This window comes from Silurus aristotelis, assembly GCF_946808225.1.
Source record: "Silurus aristotelis genome assembly, chromosome: 7".
Taxonomy (NCBI): Eukaryota; Metazoa; Chordata; class Actinopteri; order Siluriformes; family Siluridae; genus Silurus; species Silurus aristotelis.
Window position 1 is genome coordinate 11,887,956 of NC_139580.1, and position 24,102 is coordinate 11,912,057.

The following is a 24,102-nucleotide window of genomic DNA, read 5'->3' on the forward strand; positions in this document are numbered from 1 at the left end:
TCTCTTCCTTGACTGGGCTATTCTAAGCCTGACACCAGGGGAGTTGATGTAAACCTAAAAGGAACGAATGCATTTCTTTTTAACAAGCTCACTGAGGTACTTGTTTCCGGTCAGTTACAGCTTACTGTCTCAGCAAGAGAGAACTCCTGGGCCTCAGTACATTATTTGCTAAAATAAATTGTAAAAAAAATTCTCATCTGCAGCACCTGTAACTGTAGACGACTCCCTTTTCCCTCATTTATACTTATTACCTTTATTACCTCTCTGACTGAAATTCATTTACACATTAAAGGGTGAGGCAATAATAATAACTGCTCATCCTAGCAACCAGCACAAAATCAATATGTTAGAAAAAAAAACATAAAATATCAATTTCTTTTTTAATAAACAGGTAAAATTATAGACTAACGATGGATTTTGTATAGAAACTGAAATTTTACAATAAGAAAGCATCTTAAAGAAACCTTTCACTATAAAATTTATGATATATATATAATGTTCATCAATTCCAGTGCCAAGTTCACAGAAAACACATTTTGCTGCATATCATTTAGAAATGGAAGAGCAAGAGTTCTTTTCTCATTCACTAGTTTTCAGCAATGGTAAAGGACATATAAAAGAAAAAAGCATCCATTGTAGGAGTAGTAGAGTAGTGGTATTGAAGATCATATGATAAATATATAAAGATTAACATGCAAGTCATTCAGAGTGATTTTTATTTTCACTTAAGTGCAAAGTGCTAAATAGACTTATAGCAGTTGCTAGACCTTGAAGAATCAAGCATGACTTATAGACTAACAAAGTTAACAAGACCTGTTACCGCAGTACTACGATTTAACACTGTGACTGTACAGGAAGCTCTATGAGTTCCATGATGAAGAGCAAATGCTTCAGCACCACAGAAGCTTGCTCCATACAAGGATTTGTATTGCTTTGACCCTCTCTTTGGTGAAAGATCAGTGAAAATGTATGAGAGTACTGGGTTATAAAGAGGCCAGAACTGAGCTAAAAAGAAATGCTAATGTTTCAGCTTTAGCGCATCAGTACAAACATCAAAACAGAAACTTGGAAAAAAGCCATGAGGTAAGCAAGAGAACAGTCTGTCTTTTTTTGCATTTATTTATTTGTGCACTCATACTGTTATGCACTGTGCTATTATTATGTATTGTGTAGTGCAGCGGTAGTGCAGGAGTTAACGTTCTTGGCTATTGATTTGGCTATTGATTATAAGAGTGAAAGTGGAAATCCCGGCATAGCACCGCTGCCATTGTAGAGCCCTTAAGCAAGAGTTCTAGTGTGCCCCTGTAACATGGCTGACCCAGCACAATGACCTTGACTTTCTTACAAACAAAATTGTGATATTGTTCTTATTCTTCTTTTGGCTTCTCCCATTAGGGTTTGCCACAGCGGATCATCCATCTCCATACCCCCCTGTCCTCTACATCTGCTTCTTTTAAACCAACTCCCTGCATGCCTTCCCTCACCACATCCATAAACTGCCTGCTTGGTCTTCCTTGTTTCATCTCTTGGTGGCTCCATCCTCAGCATTCTTCTTCCAATATACCCCATGTCCCTCCTCTGCACATGTCCAAACCATCTCAATCGCACCTCCCTCACCTTGTCTCCAAAACGTCCTACATGCGCTGTCCCTCTAATAAACTTGTTTCTAATCCTGTCCATACTCATCACTCCCAACGTAAACCTCAACATCTTCAGCTCTGCTACCTCCAGCTCCACCTCCTGTCTTTAAGTCAATGCCACTGTCTTCAAACCATACAACATCACAGGTCTCACCACAGTCCTATAAACCTTCCCTTTCACTCTTGCAGATACTCTTCTATCACAAATCACTTCTGCCACTCTTCTCCACCCACTCCACCCTGCCTGCACTCTTTTCTTAACTCCTCGGCATGAAACTATACTGTTGCCCACAGATGGTCAGCTCTTCTCTCAGCCTGGCTTCCACTACTCTTTCCCATAACTTCATGTTGTGACTGATGAACTTTATTCTCCTGTAGTTACTGCAGTTCTGCACATCTCCCTTATTCTTAAAGATTGGTACCAGCACACTTCCTCTCCATTCCTCAGGCATCTTCTCACCTTCCAAAATCCTGTTAAACAACCTGTTTAAAAACTCCACTGCCATCTCTCCTAAACATCTCCATGCTTCTACTGGTATGTCATCTGGTCCAACCGACTGTCCACTTTTCATCCTCTTAATCGCTGCTCTCACTTCCTCCTTACTAATCCTATCCACTTCCTGCTTCACCAACTCCACATCCTCCAACCTTCTTTCGCTCTCATTTTCCTCATTCATCAACTGTTAAAAATACTCCCTCCATCTTCTCAACACACTCTCCTCACTAGTCCACACATTTCCATCTCAATCCTTTATTGCTCTAACTTGCAGTACATCCTTCCCAGCTCGGTCCCTCTGCCTGGCCAATCGGTACAAATCCTTTTCTCCTTCCTTAGTGTCCAACCTCTCATACAGCTCCAGCTCCATGTCTTTTCCTTTGCTTTCGCCACATCCCTCTTTACCTGCTGCAGCATCTCCTTGTACTCCTGCCTTCTTCTCTCATCAATCTGTCGATCCCAATCCTGTTTCGCCAACCTCTTTCTCCTTATGCTTTCCTGCACAACGCTAATGGCCGGGATGTGATCTTGTTACAGAGATTTATTTTATATTTGCATTTATTGCTCTGGGATTAAGAGACACAGAGCTAGGTAAAGGTGACAGGAGTGGTTGGTAAAAGATAAGTGTAGCTTTAATAGAAACTAAATTAACTGACCTTTTGTAAACTATGTGTTGATTTTGCTTCACTTGTAATGGTCCTATGATAACTAAACTATTTGTCTTTTTATTCTTATCTAACTGCAGATTTTTACAGCTGTCTCCTTTTGTCAATATATTATATTGATTAGATAATGATGCCTCAGTCATTGAAATAGATCACTAACATTGTGTCATATAATAGACTAAATAGTTCGATACTGAGCTCTGGTTACTGTCTGTGCTGAGTTACTGTTTATGTTTGTGTGGGTTTGCCCTGGGTTTTCTGTTTTTCCTTTGATTGTATGTCCATAAAGGTTTAAGTAGGTTTATGGGACACTCTGAATTCACACTGGGGGAAATTTGTGTGCATGGAGTATTCAGCATGTATTCCTGCATTATGGCCAGTGGTCTCTGGATAGGTTTCACACCCACCACAACTGTGGCCAGGATAAAGCTGAAGATAACTGAATAAATGAATGCTATCTGAAGTCATTCGAAGGCATAGAAAAGCCAGAAATAATGGCACCATTGAGGTGCTCAGTAGACAAACTTGCAACCTAGCTAGTTATCTTGCTAATGAAATACCAGTACAGAGCTCACTAAGATGAGGATTGAACTATAAGTATCTTGAACTGCCTGACCAAAAATCAACTGTCTATATTTTTGTGACTATAATAGTGATTATTTTTAACTGAAGGCAGCTCATTAAAGCAGAGACGAGATAAAGCAGGGTTATGGGGTATGACATTAAACCAGAAATGGAAATTTTTTCACAGAAAGTATTCAGAGATTAACTGATGTCATTTTTTTTAACTGACAAAGAAATGTACGTTTATTTTCATCATGTCAGTTTAAAATATAGTCAAAATGAAAGTTTTATTTATAACAATGAAATAGACATTAATAGTTATCCATTTAAAATGTATCTATTTTTAACATCAGGTCAGGTCTTATAAAAGACCAATAGTAGCTTAGGCCACTAGCACAGACCTCAATTCACAACAAAGTGATTTGCTTTTAGTCATTGCTCATTCCCCAGCTAATCTGCACCAACGGGTGAATATTGATTTAACTGGTATATTGTGAGGTCATATTGGGGTCACCTGACTTTCCAAATTCTTTTCACAACAAGTCTTTTTCTGGGTTGTTTTCTCTTCACTTAATGTTCTTTTCTCCATTTCACCCTATTGTCTTCTCTAGCACATCTCTCATAATTACTTTTCTGACAGATATCCCCTCCATTGTCATTTGTTTTCACCTATCTCTGTTCCTTCCTTCTGTTTTTCCATTTTCACTCTCTCGTTTAGGGGTTTGACTTGCCATCCATTCTTTCCTGGTAATTTTCTTTCTGCTCTTCTGGATTGCTTCGACTTTACCTATGATCTTTTCATTGTATCATCTGGCTGGTTAGCTTGAATTCATCTGTCCTTTCGGTTCTCACCTGGACAAGCTATCTATCATTACACAGGTATCAGGACGTGTGATGGACGACCCTCTCACTGTGCCATCGTGAGTGTTTGCGGGCTTGTCCTTCCAGCCATTTTTTGAGATTCCAATACTGGCTATCTCCTCCTCTTTTCTTAGACCCCCTACACAAAAAAAGGCACACATACACACAGACCCAAGGGAGATCATTATTCCTTCCACCTGCCCCCAAACAATAACACATACATGAGACATGACTGTAACACTGAGATTTTAAAACAAACCCCGGGATCGGTTTAGATATTGGTAAATATCTAAAAAAACACCCAGACTTTCTCTCTCTCTCTCTCTCTCTCTCTCTCTCTCTCTCTCTCTCTCTCTCTCTCTCTCTCTCTCTCTCTCTTTCACACACACACACACACACACACACACACACACACACACACACACACACACACACACACACACACACACACATAATTCATACAACATATCAATGATATGATATATCGCATATATCAACAAACTAGTCATATTAAGAGGCTTCCTCTTAATTCGCATTAAGATGTCTAAAAGGTTTCCTTATGTTTTCTAAAATTAAAGTTATGGTTGGATTTGGTTGTAAGCAGAGTAGTAAGTAGCTTCAGTATCATCATCAATCGAGAAAATATCATTGTACCAGTATCATATGAAAACTATATACGTGTATGTGTGTTTGCTGAAAACAGCCTCATCAATAAGCAAACTGGCTGAGCCATACCTCCTGTCCATTTCAATAAACATTCTAAATAAATGTCATACTGCCCTCTGCTGCACGTTTAAATCTTTACCGATATGTTACACGATACAATTATTTATAATTAGCTATTCCTAACCAGTTGTATACACAAGAGAGAGAAAATAGTTTTTTAATGAATTGTCTCATGGATGTTAATGACAATGCATCCATGTCCATTTTGACCACAATCACCAATCCCTCTGAATATCACAACACCTTCTATTGCAACAGAAGCCAACCTTGGGTGAGGTGACACATCATTTCATGAGACAATTTTGCCCCATTTTCCAATTCCTTTCAGTGCAGCAGGCAGCAAAATAGATTTTAAAGCAAAACTTACAAGGACCTGATTTATAGCAGATAATTCATTCATCTATATTTGGAGTTTAATCATTGTGCACCACTGTGCGATTTATTAATGACATGAAAATTGCTGAGAAAAGTTTGGTATTACAAGTGATTCCTTTAGCTTTTTTTCTCAAAAGATGCAGCTTAGTTTAAAGTGTCCATCTCTGGTACTGTATACTCAGATTCTGGTGCAGTTTGGTGTCACACATCTAACAAAAGTGGTGAGTCATGCTGTATCAGGTGTGTCAGGCAAGAAGATTTCACTACTCACCTAAGTCAAAATTATTTAAGGTGGTGTCCCCCATTCTGGATTTTATGGACAGGATATCAAAACACAGCTAAGGTCAGAAAAGGTGTCCAGTATGGAAAGCTAAAGTTAACATCCCTATTGCTTACAGATGATTTTGTTCTCTTGGTAGAATCCAAACTGGACCCGTGACACATACTTGAATGTTTCAATGCTAAGAGAAGCAGCTGGGAGTCAATCAGTGCATACAAATACTGGCTACTCTCCCAGAAAAGAGTGGGATGCTCTATTCAGATGATGGGGACATAATTTGCCTCTGGTCGAGCAGGTTATTATACTGATTGTTAATTATATTATATCTTTGTGGACTTTGAGGTCTAGCCTGAGTCTAAAATTGGCAAAAGATAAACAAACAAGCCAAAAAAAAAATAAATAATAAAAATACATACTACATTGCTACATAGTTAGCCCCCCCCCCCCCACCCCCGTAAGTGCAATATCTTGATGGATATTTCTCTATTTCCAGACATCAATATTGTGTATGTTGATCTGATATTAGTAAACTGCTCATGCACCTCAATGTAGTAACGCCTCAAGCAAGAGTGAAATCTGATTATCAGATGCTCTTGCAAACCTGGAAAATTCTTCCACAAACAGGTCAAGGAAAAAAGATGCAGGAGAAGCTTTCACCAAAGCTTTTACAGTTTCACCCCTCTGGCATTAACATGAAATTTATCATGAGTGGGAGCTTCAAAAGCTGTCAACGTTACTTTTATCCCAGACGCTGTCAAGACTGGAGGTCAGCGCATGGCCGTTAACACTGTTCTATGTAACATACTTCACTGAATGAAATGTATCTCCTAAAATGTCTTAAATGAAAAAAAGGAAGTGGCTAAAATCTATGGCTCCTTTTGAGCTCTTCACTTAAACAGTCGAATGCTTCATTTCATCTCCTCTTTTAAACTTTACATCAGAAACTGTTAATAAAATGATAGAAAGAGACAGTAACCATGACTACATTAATGGGGTTTTAAGGACTGCTTGTCGGGCCAGCTGATTGGAGGGATTGCTGTGGATGGTGGCACAAGACTTTAATCAGCATGCTAATTTCACCTGAAGCGAACAAAACAGCCAGCAGCTAGACAAAACCGTAATTAGGATTAAATGTCCTGGCAAATGCATTCTCTCAATGGCTTTCAAAAGAACAGACAGAATTAGGAAGTTACTACAGAGATAGCCTAGGAATAATAAAGTATGTTATTTAGATAATGGGAGGAATGCAAGAGGGGATTTGAAAGGTTGCCTTCATTAAGTGGCAATCCAAATTTTGCGGTTTCTTTAAAAATAGTTGTGCAGGATGTAGAAATCACAGCTGGTACTAGGCTAAATACTTTAAGAAATAAAAAAAAAATATCCATATCCTTAAATAATACAGAACCTGTGTGGACATAAAGTGCAGCTTCAGTTCATGTCCATGACAAACAACAGAATGGTGATATATATGAAAATATGATCTTTATTTATAGCATAGTTGTTGGTGCCAAACTACTGATCTGAGATTTTTGTGCGTAGAAGCTTCTAGAGTAGGAAGAATGGTGTAGTACATGGAACATAAAGGAATGAGAATGGACAATACATTAAACCCTGAGGCTGATAGACTTCAATAGCAAAAGAGTGAAAATACCTAGAAGCAATGAACAGATAACTGAAATGCATAAAAAATATGCTCACGCAAAATAGACTAAACAAGACTGGAAAAACCATCACCTGGTCTGGTGAAAATTTCTGAAAACTTAAGACATCCTATCTGAGGGATGTGGATTCAATTCAATTGTAGTTGTTAGCGCAAAGCATAAATAAATAATATACAATTGAATTAAATAATTAGTCCCTCTTATATACCTAATAAGCAAGACATAGGCAACAGTGGCAAGGAAAAACCTGGTGATACATTGAGGAAGAAACCTTGAGAGGAACCAGACATAAAACGGAACCCATCCTAGCCCATGGCTACACCCAGCACCATAATGACCCATTTTACAAAAAAAGTCATTTGCATTAACTGTTTTCATGAAAATAAAATGAATAAATGAGTTCAGTGACCTCCCCAGTCACCAGATCTGACTTGTAGTTGAAAATTTAAAGTGAAAGGAAGACCTGAATGGACCAGAATCTTAATTTCACTTGCTATAAAGAACTAAGGCTGTTCCCACTTCTTCTTTAGTAACCATATTGTCCCAGACCCCCAATCGTTTAAGGAATCTATGAGGTACCTTTTTTTTTTTTTTTTTCAAAATATAAGGGATAATTCTGATCAAAATATATGCTACATGCATTTCCATATGTCTACATAAGATTAAAAATACTCTTTGATCCTATGTGGCTCTGTGGTTATCTAAAACACCTGTCCATTCCAAAATTCTGGTATTGAATTGTTCAGTTTTTAGCATCATTTGAAACTAAATTCAATTGGATGAATTCATACAGAGCTTTCTTTCAAAACAACTTGGAAAAGATTATAACCAGGGAGATCCCTTGGGCTTTCAAACATATCTGCAGAGAGAATATCATTAATCTGTAGAGCAATACAGAGCAGTTCTCCTCAATAAGAGATGACAGCCATGAAGGACAGAGCAAGAAGAGGGCTGGAGGGAAAGAGAGAGCGTGTAAGAGGGAGGGAGATGGGCTTAATAATAAAATTCACCAATAAATTTGGCATCATAAATGCAAGTTTGCCAACAGCAAGACTTTAAAATGTCAACTCAAACACTTCACAATCAAATGTCACAGTGTGTGTGTGTGTGTGTGTGTGTGTGTGTGTGTGTGTGTGTGTGTGTGTGTGTGTGTGTGTGCAATTGCATTTAGAGACAAAATTAAAGTATAACTGTGAGTTAGGGTGTGTGTGTGTGTGTGTGTGTGTGTGTGTTATGGTGCTTACGTAGTAAAGGCAGGGTTGTACTTGGCTCCTAAGTAGTATGAGTACAGGTTGAACATGCCAATCATAAAGGCAACGAAGACCATGATGAAGATCACCATGAATTTGAAGATGTCTTTAACTGTGCGCCCCAGTGAGATCTGCAGTGGCCCGAAGCTTTCGTTGGCTGGAAGGATGTAGGCGATGCGCGAGAAACTCAGGACCACTGCGATCGCATACAAACCCTCTGAGATTATCTGAGGGTCAGATGGTCTCCACTTATTCCTGGCTGAGAGAGAGAAAGAGAGAGAGAGTAACGAAATGAAAGAGAAAGAAGGGAAAATGCATATCTTTCAGCCATATTTATTCACAAGCACCCCAGTCACATAAATCTGACACATTATTATCTGGTAATATATTACTCTCACGGATTCACTGCAGGATCAATAAAGTACACTTATCCATCCATCTATTTAATTCAATCCATACTGAACTGCAGCTCAGGCTGGTGTATCTCCGTATTTGTTCTGAAAACCATCTTCAATTTAACTGTGTTACAGTTTCACTTAGAGAAAGTTAAGATTTGAGATTAATTCATGATAAATTACTGAAATATTTTACCTCTTAGATGGCCTACTGTACCATGAAATAGAAACATAAATCAGCCAGATTAAAGACAGTTATTCATACAACCAGGTAAAGTATAAGGCACTCAAGAACCCAAGCATGGCAGCTGGAATAATGCAGAGCCACATTCACTGTGCCACCAAACTGTTTTATGTTCTGCTTGTCTTTCAGATGATGGTTCACTAATGCAATAATCCATGTTATTACCAGTTTACACCAGTAGATAGCAGCATTGATAACATCTCACACAGAAGGAAATAAAACAAACAGCGTTTTGGTGGGAGACCTGTCATTTAAATCTCTGGGCAAAAACATAGAATTTATTGTTGGGTATATTATCTTTAAAAAAATTAAAAGAACAAATCAACTGCACTTGCATGTTTACATTTGCTCATCTTTAGTGGGGAAAAATACAGGGAAGTTCACTTATTTAAACTTTTTGTATGCAAAGGTATAGAATATTATTATTATAATATGTACTATAATTATAATAAATATTAATACATATATGATCATTTTTTTATAATATAATGATATAAAGAGTGGGGATTTTTCCCTGCATAAGATTAGTCATTATTTATTCAACAATCCCTTGATTCAAATTATCAAGAAGCTGATAATAATCTCATTAATAGATCAAGGATTGGGATCTACAGTATTTGTGTAATTCTGGCTAGTTTCCTGTCTAAAGATTTTTTATTGATTTGGACCATGATGTGTGTACAATATTCTGCTGCTGTATACACGGGGTTCAAGTCTAGAGCAATTTCATAAGCTGGATCTCATTGTATCTTATAAAGATGGTGGCCAAATTGCTACTCGACTTAAAACAGCCACACAAGAAATGGTACGAAATATTTCAAGGTTGTTTTAAAATGAAGGGGTGGTAGAGGTTAAGGCATTGGACTGAAGAAGTTCAAATCCCAGCCACACCAAGCTACCCTGAGCAAGGCCCTTAGCCCAATACCAAAACATATATAACACAGTTTTCCAGATCAAGCTCAAAAACAGATGTGAAACCTGAAGAAGAGGAAATCTATTTACTTCTGCCATGTAACTAAAGGCATATTAGGTTCCCTTGGCTAATGTCTTAAATCCATTTCAACCAAGTCCCTAGTTATGCTACAGTGGTGTTCTTGAATCTGATTGTTCATACAGTGTTATTTTTCTTTTTTCTTTATTTTTTAAATAACAACAGTTCTGACAAAAGACTCGGTTACAGTGCAAGCCACAGAATTATATTAATGTGTTCATGTAATAAAGTTTTTATTCATGTAACAACTTTTTCACTGTGATGCACCTGAATATTGAATTTAAAATGAAAGCTTTATTTGGCATTTATAGAACTATTTAATATCTTTATCTTTTTGTACCAGTCAATACATTTTCTAACAAGGAACTCAGTAATAGGACAATCTACATTTTATATATTTATTTGCTTACAGAAAGAGTGTTTGTGAGCAGATTATACCTGCTAGAATGAAAGTAAAAACAGAAACTGAGCTTCAAGAAATGTAATTACTGTATAAGCAGATCAATGTGTCATTCGTTCATTAGAATTGTTATAATTGTAATCTTGAGCTCAGTTGATAACTGTACATATTTAGTAGTGCAAAATAAGGAATCACAAATCAAGATAATATGATAAATTATTCTCTTGTACTTGGTGATCTGGTTAAACACACAGTAATTAGGAAATACACAGTACACATGTTTGCAGTACAATATTTGAACAGCTGCAGCCCGGAAATTAGTGTAACTTTCAATATGTCTCAAGGCCTCAGGATCTTGTAATTGCCCTATAAAAATCCACTTTCAAAATTAAGAGCAATTTTACAGATATCCCCCCCACAGTTAATTTGAATCTCTTATGTAGAGGGGTGCTCTCACCATATGTGAAGTAGGCGATGTCAGCAGGCAGTGAGGCGTTGCTGATGTCATGATTAGGCACATGGAGATCTATGTAAAGTTGTGCTTTAGACGCTTTTAGGAAAGCCATGAAGCGAGCGGTAAAGGAGGCGACAAAAATGGACAACATGCCGAAGTCCAGAACATTCCAGAGATGCATGACGTACTCACGTGGACCATCAGACCAAATTTCTTTACACTCTGACCAAATCATACCTGAGAGCAAGAGAGAGAGAGAGAGAGAGAGAAAGAGAGAGAGAGAGAGAGAGAGAGAGAAAGAGAGAGAGAGAGAGAGAGAGAGAGAGAGAAAGAGAGAGCACAAGAGAAAAATAAAAAGCATTGTACAGATAGATTTAGGTTCCCCAAAGAATAAATTACAAATATATTCTCAAAGGTACAACACTGGTCCACAAAGTCAACATATCGCTTTCAGTATTGATCAAAGCAGCGAATAAGAGATGCACAACACTGTCACCTGTAAACAATAATAAAAAAACCAGACACACACAGGGGTGCTGAAAATAGATTATTGAAATGCATCTCTAATCAGCCTCATCTCTCCTATAATTACTGCAGCAGACAGATAATGTGTCACAATGAGAATCAAACACACACCCCTAGAGATACACACTGAGCGTGCACACAACTCATATTCTCGGAGAGATTGCCTTAGAAAGATGAAATGGTTTATAACTGACAACACGTGCAGGGCAAAATTGGGATTTTAAAAGCATGTGAACATTAGATGAGCTGCAGAGTAACTGATAGGAATGTAAATGTTAATAATGCTTCTACCAATCTCAAGATTAAATCACTTTGTTTACCCTACTTTGTGTTCACTGTCTAAAATTTTATTCTTAATTAATAATAGTACTTTTTTCAGCATTTCTGTATCTTGTTTAGTTTACCAACTTGACATGTATCCTGTGCTCCACTTCTACACGGACATACTAGGCACATATTTTATTCAACATTCAGTGAATTAAAGTATCAAATATTGCAAGTCCATGGATCCAACTCTCATAGAACTTTGTTGATAAATGTCTTCAATGGGATTCTATAGCATATTCGATTTCACACGTTTTGAGATCCTATTTTTATGGTCCAAATAGGGCTGAATCAATGCCATTCTGCTCATCCTCAGAAATGAAGATTTGATAGCTTTTCACTACAATACACATATTGGACACAATAAATATGTGATTACTCTGCATTAGATAGGAGATTTGGAAAGTTCCTGTCTGCTTTATTGTCACCGCACAGAAAACTCCAAGCACAAGATGTCCTTGGGGTAGAAGAGATATGTGTTGGGTGCAGATTCAATTAGGAAAAAAGATAATACCTTCTGTCCCCATTTTTCACTGTTGTAAAGGAGAACAAACAACTAATTCCAAGTAATGCCTGTTGTAGTTCCTAATACTAGAAGAGTTGTGTCTATTTGTTTATGATTTGGGTTCAGCAGCACTATTTTTTATTTCAAAGATCATTTTATGGCCATTTATTGCCATTTTTATGGCATGTTTGTCGCAGCCAAACACGTGCATCTTTATCAAAGATTTGCTCAGGTTTTCCCCATATTTTGCTGCTATTTATGCTCTGCAACTCTCTGAGTCTATGGTATGATTTTATTTAAAATAATAAAACCAAGACCCCAGTGTGAAACAAAACACCGGTTTAAATTGGTGGTTAAGCATTAACTTTCACAATTGAGTCGTTCTATTTGCTAATCTGGAAATATTTTCATTAAACCTATTGACTTTGATTGTGCATTGTTTACAAATAAGTTCCTTTTTTTTATGAGAAACAGTGACCTTAATAAACTAACAATATTTGCAAGATGTACTCTAATGTACATATATTTGGTCACAATAACATTTAAAGCTTAATTTTCATATAGTGCAAAATACTGTAAATAAAGTTGTTTAAGAGAGGTTATAGCTTCTCCTGGCCACCTTCTTATTCTGTGCAAATTAGCAAGAATTTGCTGCCTGATGGGATGCAAACATAGAACCTCAGAATACACAGAGTAGCTGTTAATTGCTTCTGTCATTAGCACTAACCATTGCCTCAACAGATATCTGTTTAATAGTGGGCCCAAGAAACAGAACCAGTGTTTCTTACTATACACTAACCAATAAATTGTGGTGTAAATGTTACTTAATATAATCCATTACAGGTCATTGACAGGGTCCAATAAATCTTAATGAAAGCATTCTTATATCTAATCAAATACAATAAAAGCTTTTTGGCTTGACTCTTGACTAAAAGAACTACCACTGATTATTCACATAGAGGCCAAACCAGTCTTGCTGAAGTGGATAACAGCAGCTCGGTGGCAGCTAATGTTTCAAAATTGCAAAATCTCCCTTCTCATCATTAGAACAGAACATAAACCACTCACCTTCCCCTCACTCTGTCTTCTCTTCTACAGTAAATAAAAATGACCAACTCTACACCATACATCCCAAATCCCCATATTCTCCTGACATGCATTACTGCTTACCCAGCACCCATTTCATGATGAGGAGTTCTGTCCAGGAGAACTGAGTGGTTTTGACCCTGAACACCTGGCGTGGATGATCTGTGATGGTCTCATTGGGGAGATTCTTCACTCCCTCAAAGCGATCTGACGCGTTCAGCACCAGCAGGCCCAAAAAGATGGTGAAAGAGACAGCATGAGCCACAAACTTCATAAAGGGACTACGAAGAATCTGACCCAGCTGGAAGAAAAGGAATACAAAAAAAAAGGATTAAAAAGAAGAAGAAAACAAAAGAATACACACATGCAATAATATTCAGTGAGCAATAAAAATCATAACTCAGGATCAGATGATGTTTACTGTGTAAAAAGGAACAGTTAAATTGATTAAAATATGCCTTTAGAGAGCCTACACTATACACATTATCAATATTGTTAAAATAGATCCCCCCCACCCCACATACACTAATTAATCAGTTTATCTATAGATGCTTTCTGATGTGTACAGAAATCAGTGTGATGTGTATGTGTTTGTCGTCCTTCTATCCCACCTTATTCTTAGATAGCAGAAAGTCAACAACACTGAATCTCCTGCTACTGTTTCTCTCACCAAGTTTAGCACAGAAAATGATATACATTATTTTCTTTGTGATCTGTCTGCTCTATGTTTTTTCGCACACCTCTGTAAAGCGCTTTTTTTCCCCCTGTAAATATTTATTACCCAAACATTGTTGTTTTTCACTGAAGGTCTGTCAGATGGGGACAAAGGACTTGTTTTAATGAGAAGTAATTATAGACTAACACACACTCAGAGCTCATAAAAACACATACAAATCCCACAATATAATTTGATGTCTGTTGCTCCTTTATGTATACTGTATCTTTAGCACTAGACTATGTTTTTATGGTGTAAATGTATATTTAACATTATGTTATTTAGAATGGATATTTTTTGTGGCCCATAGAATAAGCTGTCTACAAACTAAATTTGGCAGTTTTCTCCTGAGAAGAGATTTTCATTTCTGGACCACCCTCTATAAGACCTTGCTTTTCGGCCCAAAGAAGAAGACTCATCATAATAAAAAAAATGTCTCAACATGTAATATGATAAAAAAAAACAGCTATTAAGAACATTACCGTATTGGAGGCTGGCAAACTTTTGCTTATAGTCTCTATAAAAACATTGATAACTGGCACATTCAAAAACATCAATCTATCTAACGACCAATCAAAATATCTATACGCATAAATAGAAAAAACCCCGACAAACCGCTGTGGTACAAGAGTAATAAAACACTTTTATGCCTCATCAGAATAACCCCACATTAGCATGGCCACACATGTTTCATCCGTTTATATTGAATATTGCATAGTTTCTTTTTATCTTTCATATTTCTATACATATAAAGTAGCACCTGGACACACAATACCACAATAGGCTCAGTACAAACTCAACTGGATTATAACTAAATCTGATCATAGCACATAGAGGGTGTGTGTGTGTGTGTGTGTGTGTGTGTGTGTGTGTGTGTGTGTGTGTGTGTGTGTGTGTGTGGCATACTACTGTTTTTACCTTGCTGCATGGTATGATCCAGTATGCAATGGCGAGAAAAGGAAGTCCTACAGTTACTCCTAGCACAGTGAGACACTTCACCCCTATAGACTGCTGCCTCAGGTCAGCCAGATTCTCATACCAGATAGTCAACAGCTGCTGCTGACAGTTTGGATGGGCAACAAACTACAGAGAGAAAGAGATTGATAAAAAGATAGATACATGGAGAGAGAGAGAGAGAGAGAGAGAGAGAGAGAGAGAGAGAGAGAGAGAGAGAGAGAGAGAGAGAGAGAGAGAATGACAGATGGACAGAGAGGATGAGGAACATTGACAAAAAAATAAATAAAAGGTACTTAAGAGGAATTATAATAATGCATTTGCAATACGTATAGACAGATTTGATTCAGAGAGAAAAGCTACATAATTTTTCAGCTTTTTATCAAAATCACATCCTAATGGTAGCACAAACAGGTCTATGAATACTAAATAGCTTAAATAATATTAGAGAGGAGTTAGCACAAAACACTGTGCATAAAGGTATGTAACATATTTGTTCATATATCCGTCTCATTTAAGGGTTTATTTAAAATGTAGGCTCATGCCACCTGGCTCAAAATGATCCCGCTGTAAAATGAACTGCTCCCTTAATATTAATTTGTTTACAAACTAAACTTTTCCTGCAAACCTACAGGTTAAAACTTCCTTCAATGTAAAAAAGAATACCGTTAATCTGGGCAGTGCAATTGGTTTGTTTATAGCTTTGAATTATTACCAAGTCATTTGAAACTGCAAATCGCCTCTGAGCTAGTTTGTTATAACACAAAGGAATTGAATTCTAACGCTGCATACCAACGTCTGAAATCCCTCTTTCTTTCTGGACAGGAACTCAATAGGCACTACATTTTAAAAGAAACAAGCCCTAAAAAACCACTAAGCTTTACACACTTTAAAAAACTTATCTATCCAATGCTTGTTATTATAACACAGAGCCTTCAACCTTAACCCTTTAAGTCATTACATTTATATGGATTATACACATGTACATACTGAAGATACATACAATATTTTTTATAGCAAACCAATAAGTGTGAATGAAGTCAAAATTCATTATTAATCAGTAGCAATTTTTAAAAATGTAAAACTGACATAAAAGTACAATCTCTTTAGACTAGTGCTTGGTAGGACAGCATTGCACTTCAGAAAAGCTGTGATAAATTTCTTCTAGCTTTGTCTGTATTGTGAAACAGCTCCACAAATTCAGTTCAGTTCACAACTCAGTAGGATAACTTTCTGAACTTTGACTTGACCACATTTGCCTATTAGACCACTCCTGTGTTGCTTTGAACCTTTTTTTCTGAAATCACTGAATAATGTAGATGATCTTGTCATAGCTTTTGCATTTTGGCCAATCCATTCTCCCTTTAATTTAGGAAAGTTGTTCAAAACCCGAAGATAATAAACGTCCCTAGAATAGGATGCTACAAGTTTCACTGTAGAGATAGTAATAATTGAGGTTTGGCCGGCATTATGTTTGTGCCACACATATCATGTTGATATTTGCCCAAATCTTGATTTTCACCTTTAGAGATGTTTAGCCTCACTGTGGCTTTGCTCACCAATGTAGCTCATTTGGTGCTGAGTTTTGAGGGAATGTCATGTTTATGTAGTACTTGGGTAGTGCTTATTTGGTACAACCTCATATATATTGCAAATTTACACTTTATTCCTGAGTTTTACAATTCTATTAACTTACCTCTAACTTACTTAGAATTTTCCTTTGTTTCACTTTTAGTAATTTCCTGAAGACTGACAGGTAATGACAGGTGGGTTTTCTTCAAGAAATAGAAGCTGTTATAATATATGCATGGGCGACAGCCAATTACAAGTCATTTGTGTCCTCATAAAGACAATGGCTTTCATCTGAATCTGCCGGAACTTTAGGGGGTTTGAATACTTAAATGAAACCGACGTTTTTCTTTTTTTTTTCTTTTTCTTTTCTTTTTCTTTTCTTAAATTCTTTGAAAAACTTAGTGAGCAATAATTAATTTTGACTTAGATAATTTACTATACGAGAATGTGTATATTATATTCAATACATTTCAGGAACGTTGAATACTTTAGCAAGCTGGTGGATGAATTATTTATGAACAATGGGATATAGATTATTTAAACATCACGGCTGCACAGCAGATGAAGGCTGTTTATTGTCTTGTTTCTCTGGACCATGGGCTGCCAGCTGGTGGACTGAAAAACCAAGTGTTTTAGCAGACTGAATCTACTTAAAAAAAAATATACTGTAGCAGATCTGATAAATATACAAATAAAGCTGGCTTTTAGCAACTCCAGTGTTGTATGCATGAACCATTGAAGTTCAGTAGGAGAAAGTTCAGAATATGATTGTTGTTTGTCTAATCAAATGCATTTGTGTAAATGCATGTATATAAATGATGTACTTAAGTCAGAAATGTTATCATTCGAATGCAAAAATTCAGGCTAATAGACACTGTGATTGTAAATTGACATTCTAAACATATAAACCCACACCTGGCTGCCTCAGTAACAGTGTGAGCTTGTATTGTGTAGCTTTTCTCAATATCTTTACTCTCTTTAAATGGGTATTAACATTCACATCACACACAATGTGCAAAAGAAACTCCTAGCATTAATTTTTGACAGTAGAATGGTGGATTTTTCTTACTTTGTGTAGTGTGTAGTGTGTGTGTGTGTGTGTGTGTGTGTGTGTGTGTGTGTGTGTGTGTGTGTGTGTGTGTGTGTGTGTATTTTAGCTTGACATTTAAACCTAGTTAAAAGTATAGGACAGATGAAAATGAAACCATTAGTATTTGCAAACTCTAAAATAAAACCTGACATTAACAATATCTCTTGTGGTCATAGAAAGAAAGTCTTTACGGTGGTCATGCGTCTGCATCTCATCAGTGTTAAGCAACTGGCATTGTGATTCAGGTGCACAAACAAGCATATGACTTGGTGCAGTTGCTGATGGGGTGTGCAATCTTTTGGCATAACCATGATAAACGTCTACTGTCTCTTATAATGTATTAGTAAAAATGATATGTTTTATTCTAATACGTATTACTTACAATCTTAACATAATTTCCACGAACTGATTTACAATAATAAACTCTTTCCTAATAGAACATTTCTATTACATTCTATTTCTAATAATAGTTCTAGTGCCAATATTAATACTAATACAGACACTTGTGAAACATTTTCAAATCATATTTAGACAAACAATAATAAGATTTTTAAGATAATTCTAAGTTTAACAATTCCACATTCATTTTGTTTAATAATGTGGACTCTTGCTCTAACTCCATATTGGGTAAGTTACTGATATGCAAATATCTACTTTTTGAAGTAAAATATTTGCTATGTCTATTGCATTTTTGCAGATGAGATGTCAAATTTTGTTTGTGTAAATAATTATTTCATAATTTATCTAGCAGCTTTCCAATGCTGAGTCTGTTCATATATATATATATATATATATATATATATATATATATATATATATATATATATATCCTTCCATTGTTATTGTTATAAATAAGAGCAAAGCTGTATTTTACTAAAGTTGGTACTATTGAGGTGGTCAGTGGTATGAATATATTAAAATGCTTCCAATTTGTTCAATACACAATTAACAGAATTAGATGTCTTTAGCTCTGACATTACTAATTACGTCTTAGAATAATGATTGTTGTTTAAGCTCTTTTACTTTAACAATATGATCAAATACACCAGTAAAGTTCTACATAGAACCTTTCCAGGTTCCTCCAGCTTTTAAAGTGTGTACATCAACTGGCTATCAATTAATATATATATAATCTAAGAACCAACACTGTATTACAAAATCATAATGTGTGGAGCAATAACAAAAAAACCCTAAAAATCTAAAATATATATATACTGTATATATTTTAGATTTTTAGTTTTTTTTTGTTATTGCTCCACACATTATGATTTTGTAATAGTGTTGGTTCTTAGATTTTCTTATTTCAGGCTTTACACTCATTTGTTGTTTTAATAAATCTCTGTATATGGATCTACATATTCCTGTTCGGTTACACTAGCCCAAGGAGAGAGCGCATTTTTATTAAACTACACCTGCAAAAAACTCTTTTTAGATTTTTAGATTTTTTAGCTTTTTAGATATTATCGATGTGTGACGGTGACCTTTTTAACTTCATATTTGATGGCAAGTTTGATGCGACTGAGGCAGGGCCGCTGTTGATCTGGAGGTGGCTTCTGGTCCACATCACCATTCAGAATGGCCTCCACCTCCTCTGTATCCCGGCACAGGTCCAACACCCCCACCACAAAGTCCTTACACTGCATTGACAGTTTACGGTAATCATTCTGTAAAAAAGTAGAAACAAAGAGAAGAGAAAAAGACAAAGAGCCTTTAGATTTGACTGTAATGAGTAAGGTAAAAGTCATTTAGTTTCACACAAACACTAGTAGTTTCAATTGTAATGTATCTTTTTTCCATTTTAATCAATCGTTATCTTCTTCCTGCTACTTGAATTCAAGCATTTCGCAACATATGGAAAGGATTTTCATCATGCAGTGTTTACTATTCATCTGCCTCACAGAAAAAGAAATTGCACTGGTCTAGTATAATCCATCTCTTTGGTAGTGTGGAGAGAATATCCAAGCCGTGGCATGTTTATCTATAATATGTTGCTACATTCCCTTGCAGCAGTGCAGTTGAACAAAAGGTGAAAAAGTTTCCTGAGTGCCTCATTACACAAGCTCACCCATCTCATTACAGTTCTCTGCACATTCTTTTTTTTTTTATAAAGTATCCCATAATGAGCTTGCTGAGTCATTACATTTCTCACACTTATATGTACCTAAAATAAAGAGAAATGTCACAATCTTTAATGATTACCAGCACTGAAAACAAATTCATGTAGTCAGGAGACAGAGAGAAAGAGCGTGGTTGCTGACACTTTGTCCTTGACTTAGAATGGACTTCTCTACAGAAATAATAATAGGAATGCAGCCTGTATAAATTATAGAGATATAATCAGTTCAAATAATACTCTTTACTGCAATAGAAGTAATTAAATAGGATATAAATGCTTTCATACTGATGGAGATATGCCCCGGGTTTTGCATGTGCTGGTGATATTAACATTTTTTCAGAAGCCTTGAGTTTTATTTCTTTGTGTGGGTGAACTGATCATACATATCATTTAAACACACACATCAAACATTAAATAAACAACAGCAGCCACAACAAATATACTAATATACTGTGTATAGAGGTTTCTGAAACTTACTGTGAACAGGGATTATTGAAATAGACATATCATAATTATGAAACTAGCATTTATACATGTGGGATTTTCATTGTGATTAGTTCCAATCAGCACCTAAGTGTAATAATGCATTTGGCATTGCTTTACAGTCAGCCCACATCATTTATTTAAACATAATCTAAAGTGTAGCTGGAATACAACTGGAGTAATTTTCACACCTGGTTTGGACAGTGGTGTGGTTTTTTTAAAAAACAACAACAAAGAAACCTACGCAAAGCACAAAGAGTATGCAAAACGTCACACAGACAGTAACCCAAGCTCAAGATTAGAAGAAACACAACAGAGCTGTGAGGGAGTGATACGACACCGCCAAGTCCAAATCATCTCCTTCAAATGTTTCACTTCTAAACATCAATGTACTGAATTTGATGGAAAGTTTTGCATCTAAATATTCTAAGCAATTCTAAGCAATAATTCACTTCAGAAAGAAGAATTCACTTCAGGAAGCATATTTTCTATTTTTCTAAATTGTCTCATAGGTTGTCAAGCGGAAAGAAAATGAAACAGGATATGACACGGCATAGAGATTGTCGCTGCAGCTCTTCCAGCCAAACCAACATTGATTTTCAACAAAAACAATGCCAACTACTGCTGATGGGAAAAGAGAAACTGAAACACAAAGCTTTGAGAAAAATATTTATATTAAAAGAATTGCATTGCTCCCAATTTCTAAGAGTTTTTAATATGCTGTAATCAAATATATTTGTATTTATTAACTTTTCCCCTGATAGCAGTGGTTTGCATGTTTATGTTTTTGACAGCTGTACTAATACTGAACTAATCAACAGAATTATTAAACACTGAAAAAAGCTGTACTGAACATTAGCTCAGCATTACAGCCTTCAAACATCTGAACCAGTGACAGGTGATATCGGTCAACCTTTATGAAAATTGCCCCACAGTTTAAAAGAGTGATCTCAATGTATTAATGAACTTCATTTGATTGCACTTAGTAATAAATGTTTACATTATTCTGTCAGTACAGAATGCTATTAATGAGAACTGTGGCCTTTATCTTTTGAACTGCTCATCATTTGCTCTACCACAGTTGGGTGATGTTAGTTTTCCAATAGAAAGTGCTAACCATCTGACTTGCCTTCAAACTAAAGTTCCATTTCCCAGTGCATATTGCATTTTTGTGTCATGCTGCCAGGCCTGAGGAGAAATGCTCCTCTGTTTTGCATTGATGTGAATGAGCAATGGGCAGTAGAAAACAGACATTGAGAAAAAATCAAGTCACCCAGTAGCCAAACATGTCTAAACCTGCATTTTTTACTCTCTAGCAGACTACAGTTGGCATAGATAAATGTTCTGAGACTTCACTTGGTGATCACACAAGCACACTCACTGTCAGAAAAGTGTTTATAGCAGTTTTAGATGGACTTCAGGAGGTGTGTACAGGGATAAGACATACTGCTTATATGCAAACTATTTCAACTTCCTGGTTGATAGATTATGCAGAGTTCATGGCAGAGCAGTACTATAGGAATTAATGAAATGGCCTTGCATGAACCTGTCCTGCACCTACTCATCATTATGGTGGCTGTTGGTGACAGCTGACTCCTTTAAAACAATCCCTGCCACCCCAATTGCCTTCCTAATGGTTAATACAAAACACAATGTGGGGTCCCAAAGTCAGACCACACTGAAAGTCATTTTGAAAAGAATTTATAATTTTTGAAAAAACATTTTAAAACAATATTTACAAAATTTGCCATTTGTAAGATTTGTAGAAAATTTTTAAATAATGAAACAATATAAAGGCTTTCACTGGTGATATCAGACTATTCTGTTCAAAATTTATTTCAACTTGAATGCTAATGGAAATCGACATTTACTACATAATTTTAATATAACATTACAATATATTTGACAGTATGTGGTATACATACTATACATTATGCACTTTCCTTTACAGAGACAAGCTGCACAATTATAACACCATTATACATTATGGTATGGAAAGTAGTAGTGTGAGGCTTAAAAGCATCATTATAGACTTAAATAGGCAAAGTGAACTTCTGAAGCTCTCATTAATTAAAACACTAAAGAAATGTGTTTGTTCTACAAGTGTTGTGTATCTAATGCCATGCTATAAACATGCATGGTGTAAACTTGCCATTATAATACAGTATAATGTAGTGTGTATCATTCAATGTAACAACCTGTAAAATGATACAATACATACACATTCAACACTCTGCCCAACACAGGCAGCCTACAATAAAGCTAGGGTTATGCTGACACACACACACACACACACACACACACACACACACACACACACACACACACACACACACACACACACACACACACATCTAAGCTTTATATCTAATGCAAGATAGCTTTCACTCACACATATAGGCTCTCCTTTTTCTATCTGTGCTGCAGCACTTCATTAGAGATTAAAGAGCATGCTCATTGTGGGTTATGTCTGAGGTGCCAGTATTGTTAACAAGAAAATCCTTGCAGGCAGAAAAAGAAGCGCTCTAGTCTAAAATATGTCGATAGATAACTCCAAGATAAAGCAAAAAAATATATATTAAAGACAAATTGAGAGAAATTATATTTAATTACAATCTGCAAGAAAAGTTTATATTTATAATCAAGCTTTAATGTGTCTGTTTACCTTAGGTTATGAAGTTAACACTAAAATCTAGGTCAAATTAGCAAATTAGTAAGATGTCTACACACTGTTGAACATATTTGTAGAAATTTACACATTTGAGTCTCAACACAATATACAAATTGGTCTTTACATAAATGAATTATTGAAAGGAGGAAACACTTCGATAGCATGCAGACAAACATTTTATGTGATACCACGGAATAGCACAGTATTTTTATGAACCAGCCATGAACATACTGTGCAACTGATTTCACAAAGGTTGTAGTTGTAATGATAGATAGCTAATTTCTCCCCTCAGTGTCCTCCAAAATCTGTAGCTCACCAAATAGCAAAGCAAAGGTCAAAGGTGAGTGATGTTAAAGGTGAGTGAGTGATGATTAGTGACAGCTTCATTATTTTTGCAGACCACAGAGACACCACAGTCTTGTTTTGTATTGATTTACAAGACAGTAATATCAGGATGGGGTGAAAGTAAATGCATAAATATCTTTTACACCCTGTGTCATTTCCTTCTTGGTCAATAGGCATTTTTGCTTTATTAAGGAAAAAAATGTCTACCTTTGTATTGTACTATCAAGGTTAAAATCATAGCTGCTATATGTAAATAATATATTGTTATTTTGTAAATATAACTCAAAATATAGAGTAATATAACTACCCTAACAGCACTGCATGTCAGAAAAGACAAATGACAGCTAAAAGCAATCGTGTTAAATTTCATGAATATTATATGTATGACCTTTAAGAATGTTAATGATTAAGGTTGTGGTTCTGGTTACACACTTCTAATCCCAAACAGAGGGACATTTGTCATCTCCATCAATATAGCTACATTTCTTGCCAAATAACAAACAAATAAGATCACCCTGCATATAAGTGCATTGAATATACATAGAATACAAATGGCATTCATTGGGTATTTACATGTAATAAAACAATATAAATAACTGTAAAATCTGTGTTCTTGGAAAGTGTCTCTATTTATAATAAAACTGATTCCAATAATTATTGTGTCACTATTTAATGTTAAAGAGATACCAATCTGTTTATGTAAATATCTCATTA

The 24,102-nt window shown here is 35.9% G+C and overlaps 1 protein-coding gene across 1 annotated transcript in view; it reads right to left on the reverse strand.

Annotated features, from left to right (window-relative positions):
• Window positions 1-24,102, reverse strand: part of trpc7b (transient receptor potential cation channel, subfamily C, member 7b) — a 70,084-nt gene that overhangs the window by 24,963 nt on the left and 21,019 nt on the right. The window contains exons 3-7 of the mRNA XM_083547007.1: window positions 19,255-19,437; window positions 15,076-15,240; window positions 13,527-13,743; window positions 11,006-11,239; window positions 8,513-8,777 (exon numbers count right to left, since the gene is read on the reverse strand). Coding sequence (XP_083403133.1) covers window positions 8,513-8,777; window positions 11,006-11,239; window positions 13,527-13,743; window positions 15,076-15,240; window positions 19,255-19,437 — 1,064 coding nt within the window. The remainder of the gene's footprint in view (window positions 1-8,512; window positions 8,778-11,005; window positions 11,240-13,526; window positions 13,744-15,075; window positions 15,241-19,254; window positions 19,438-24,102) is intronic.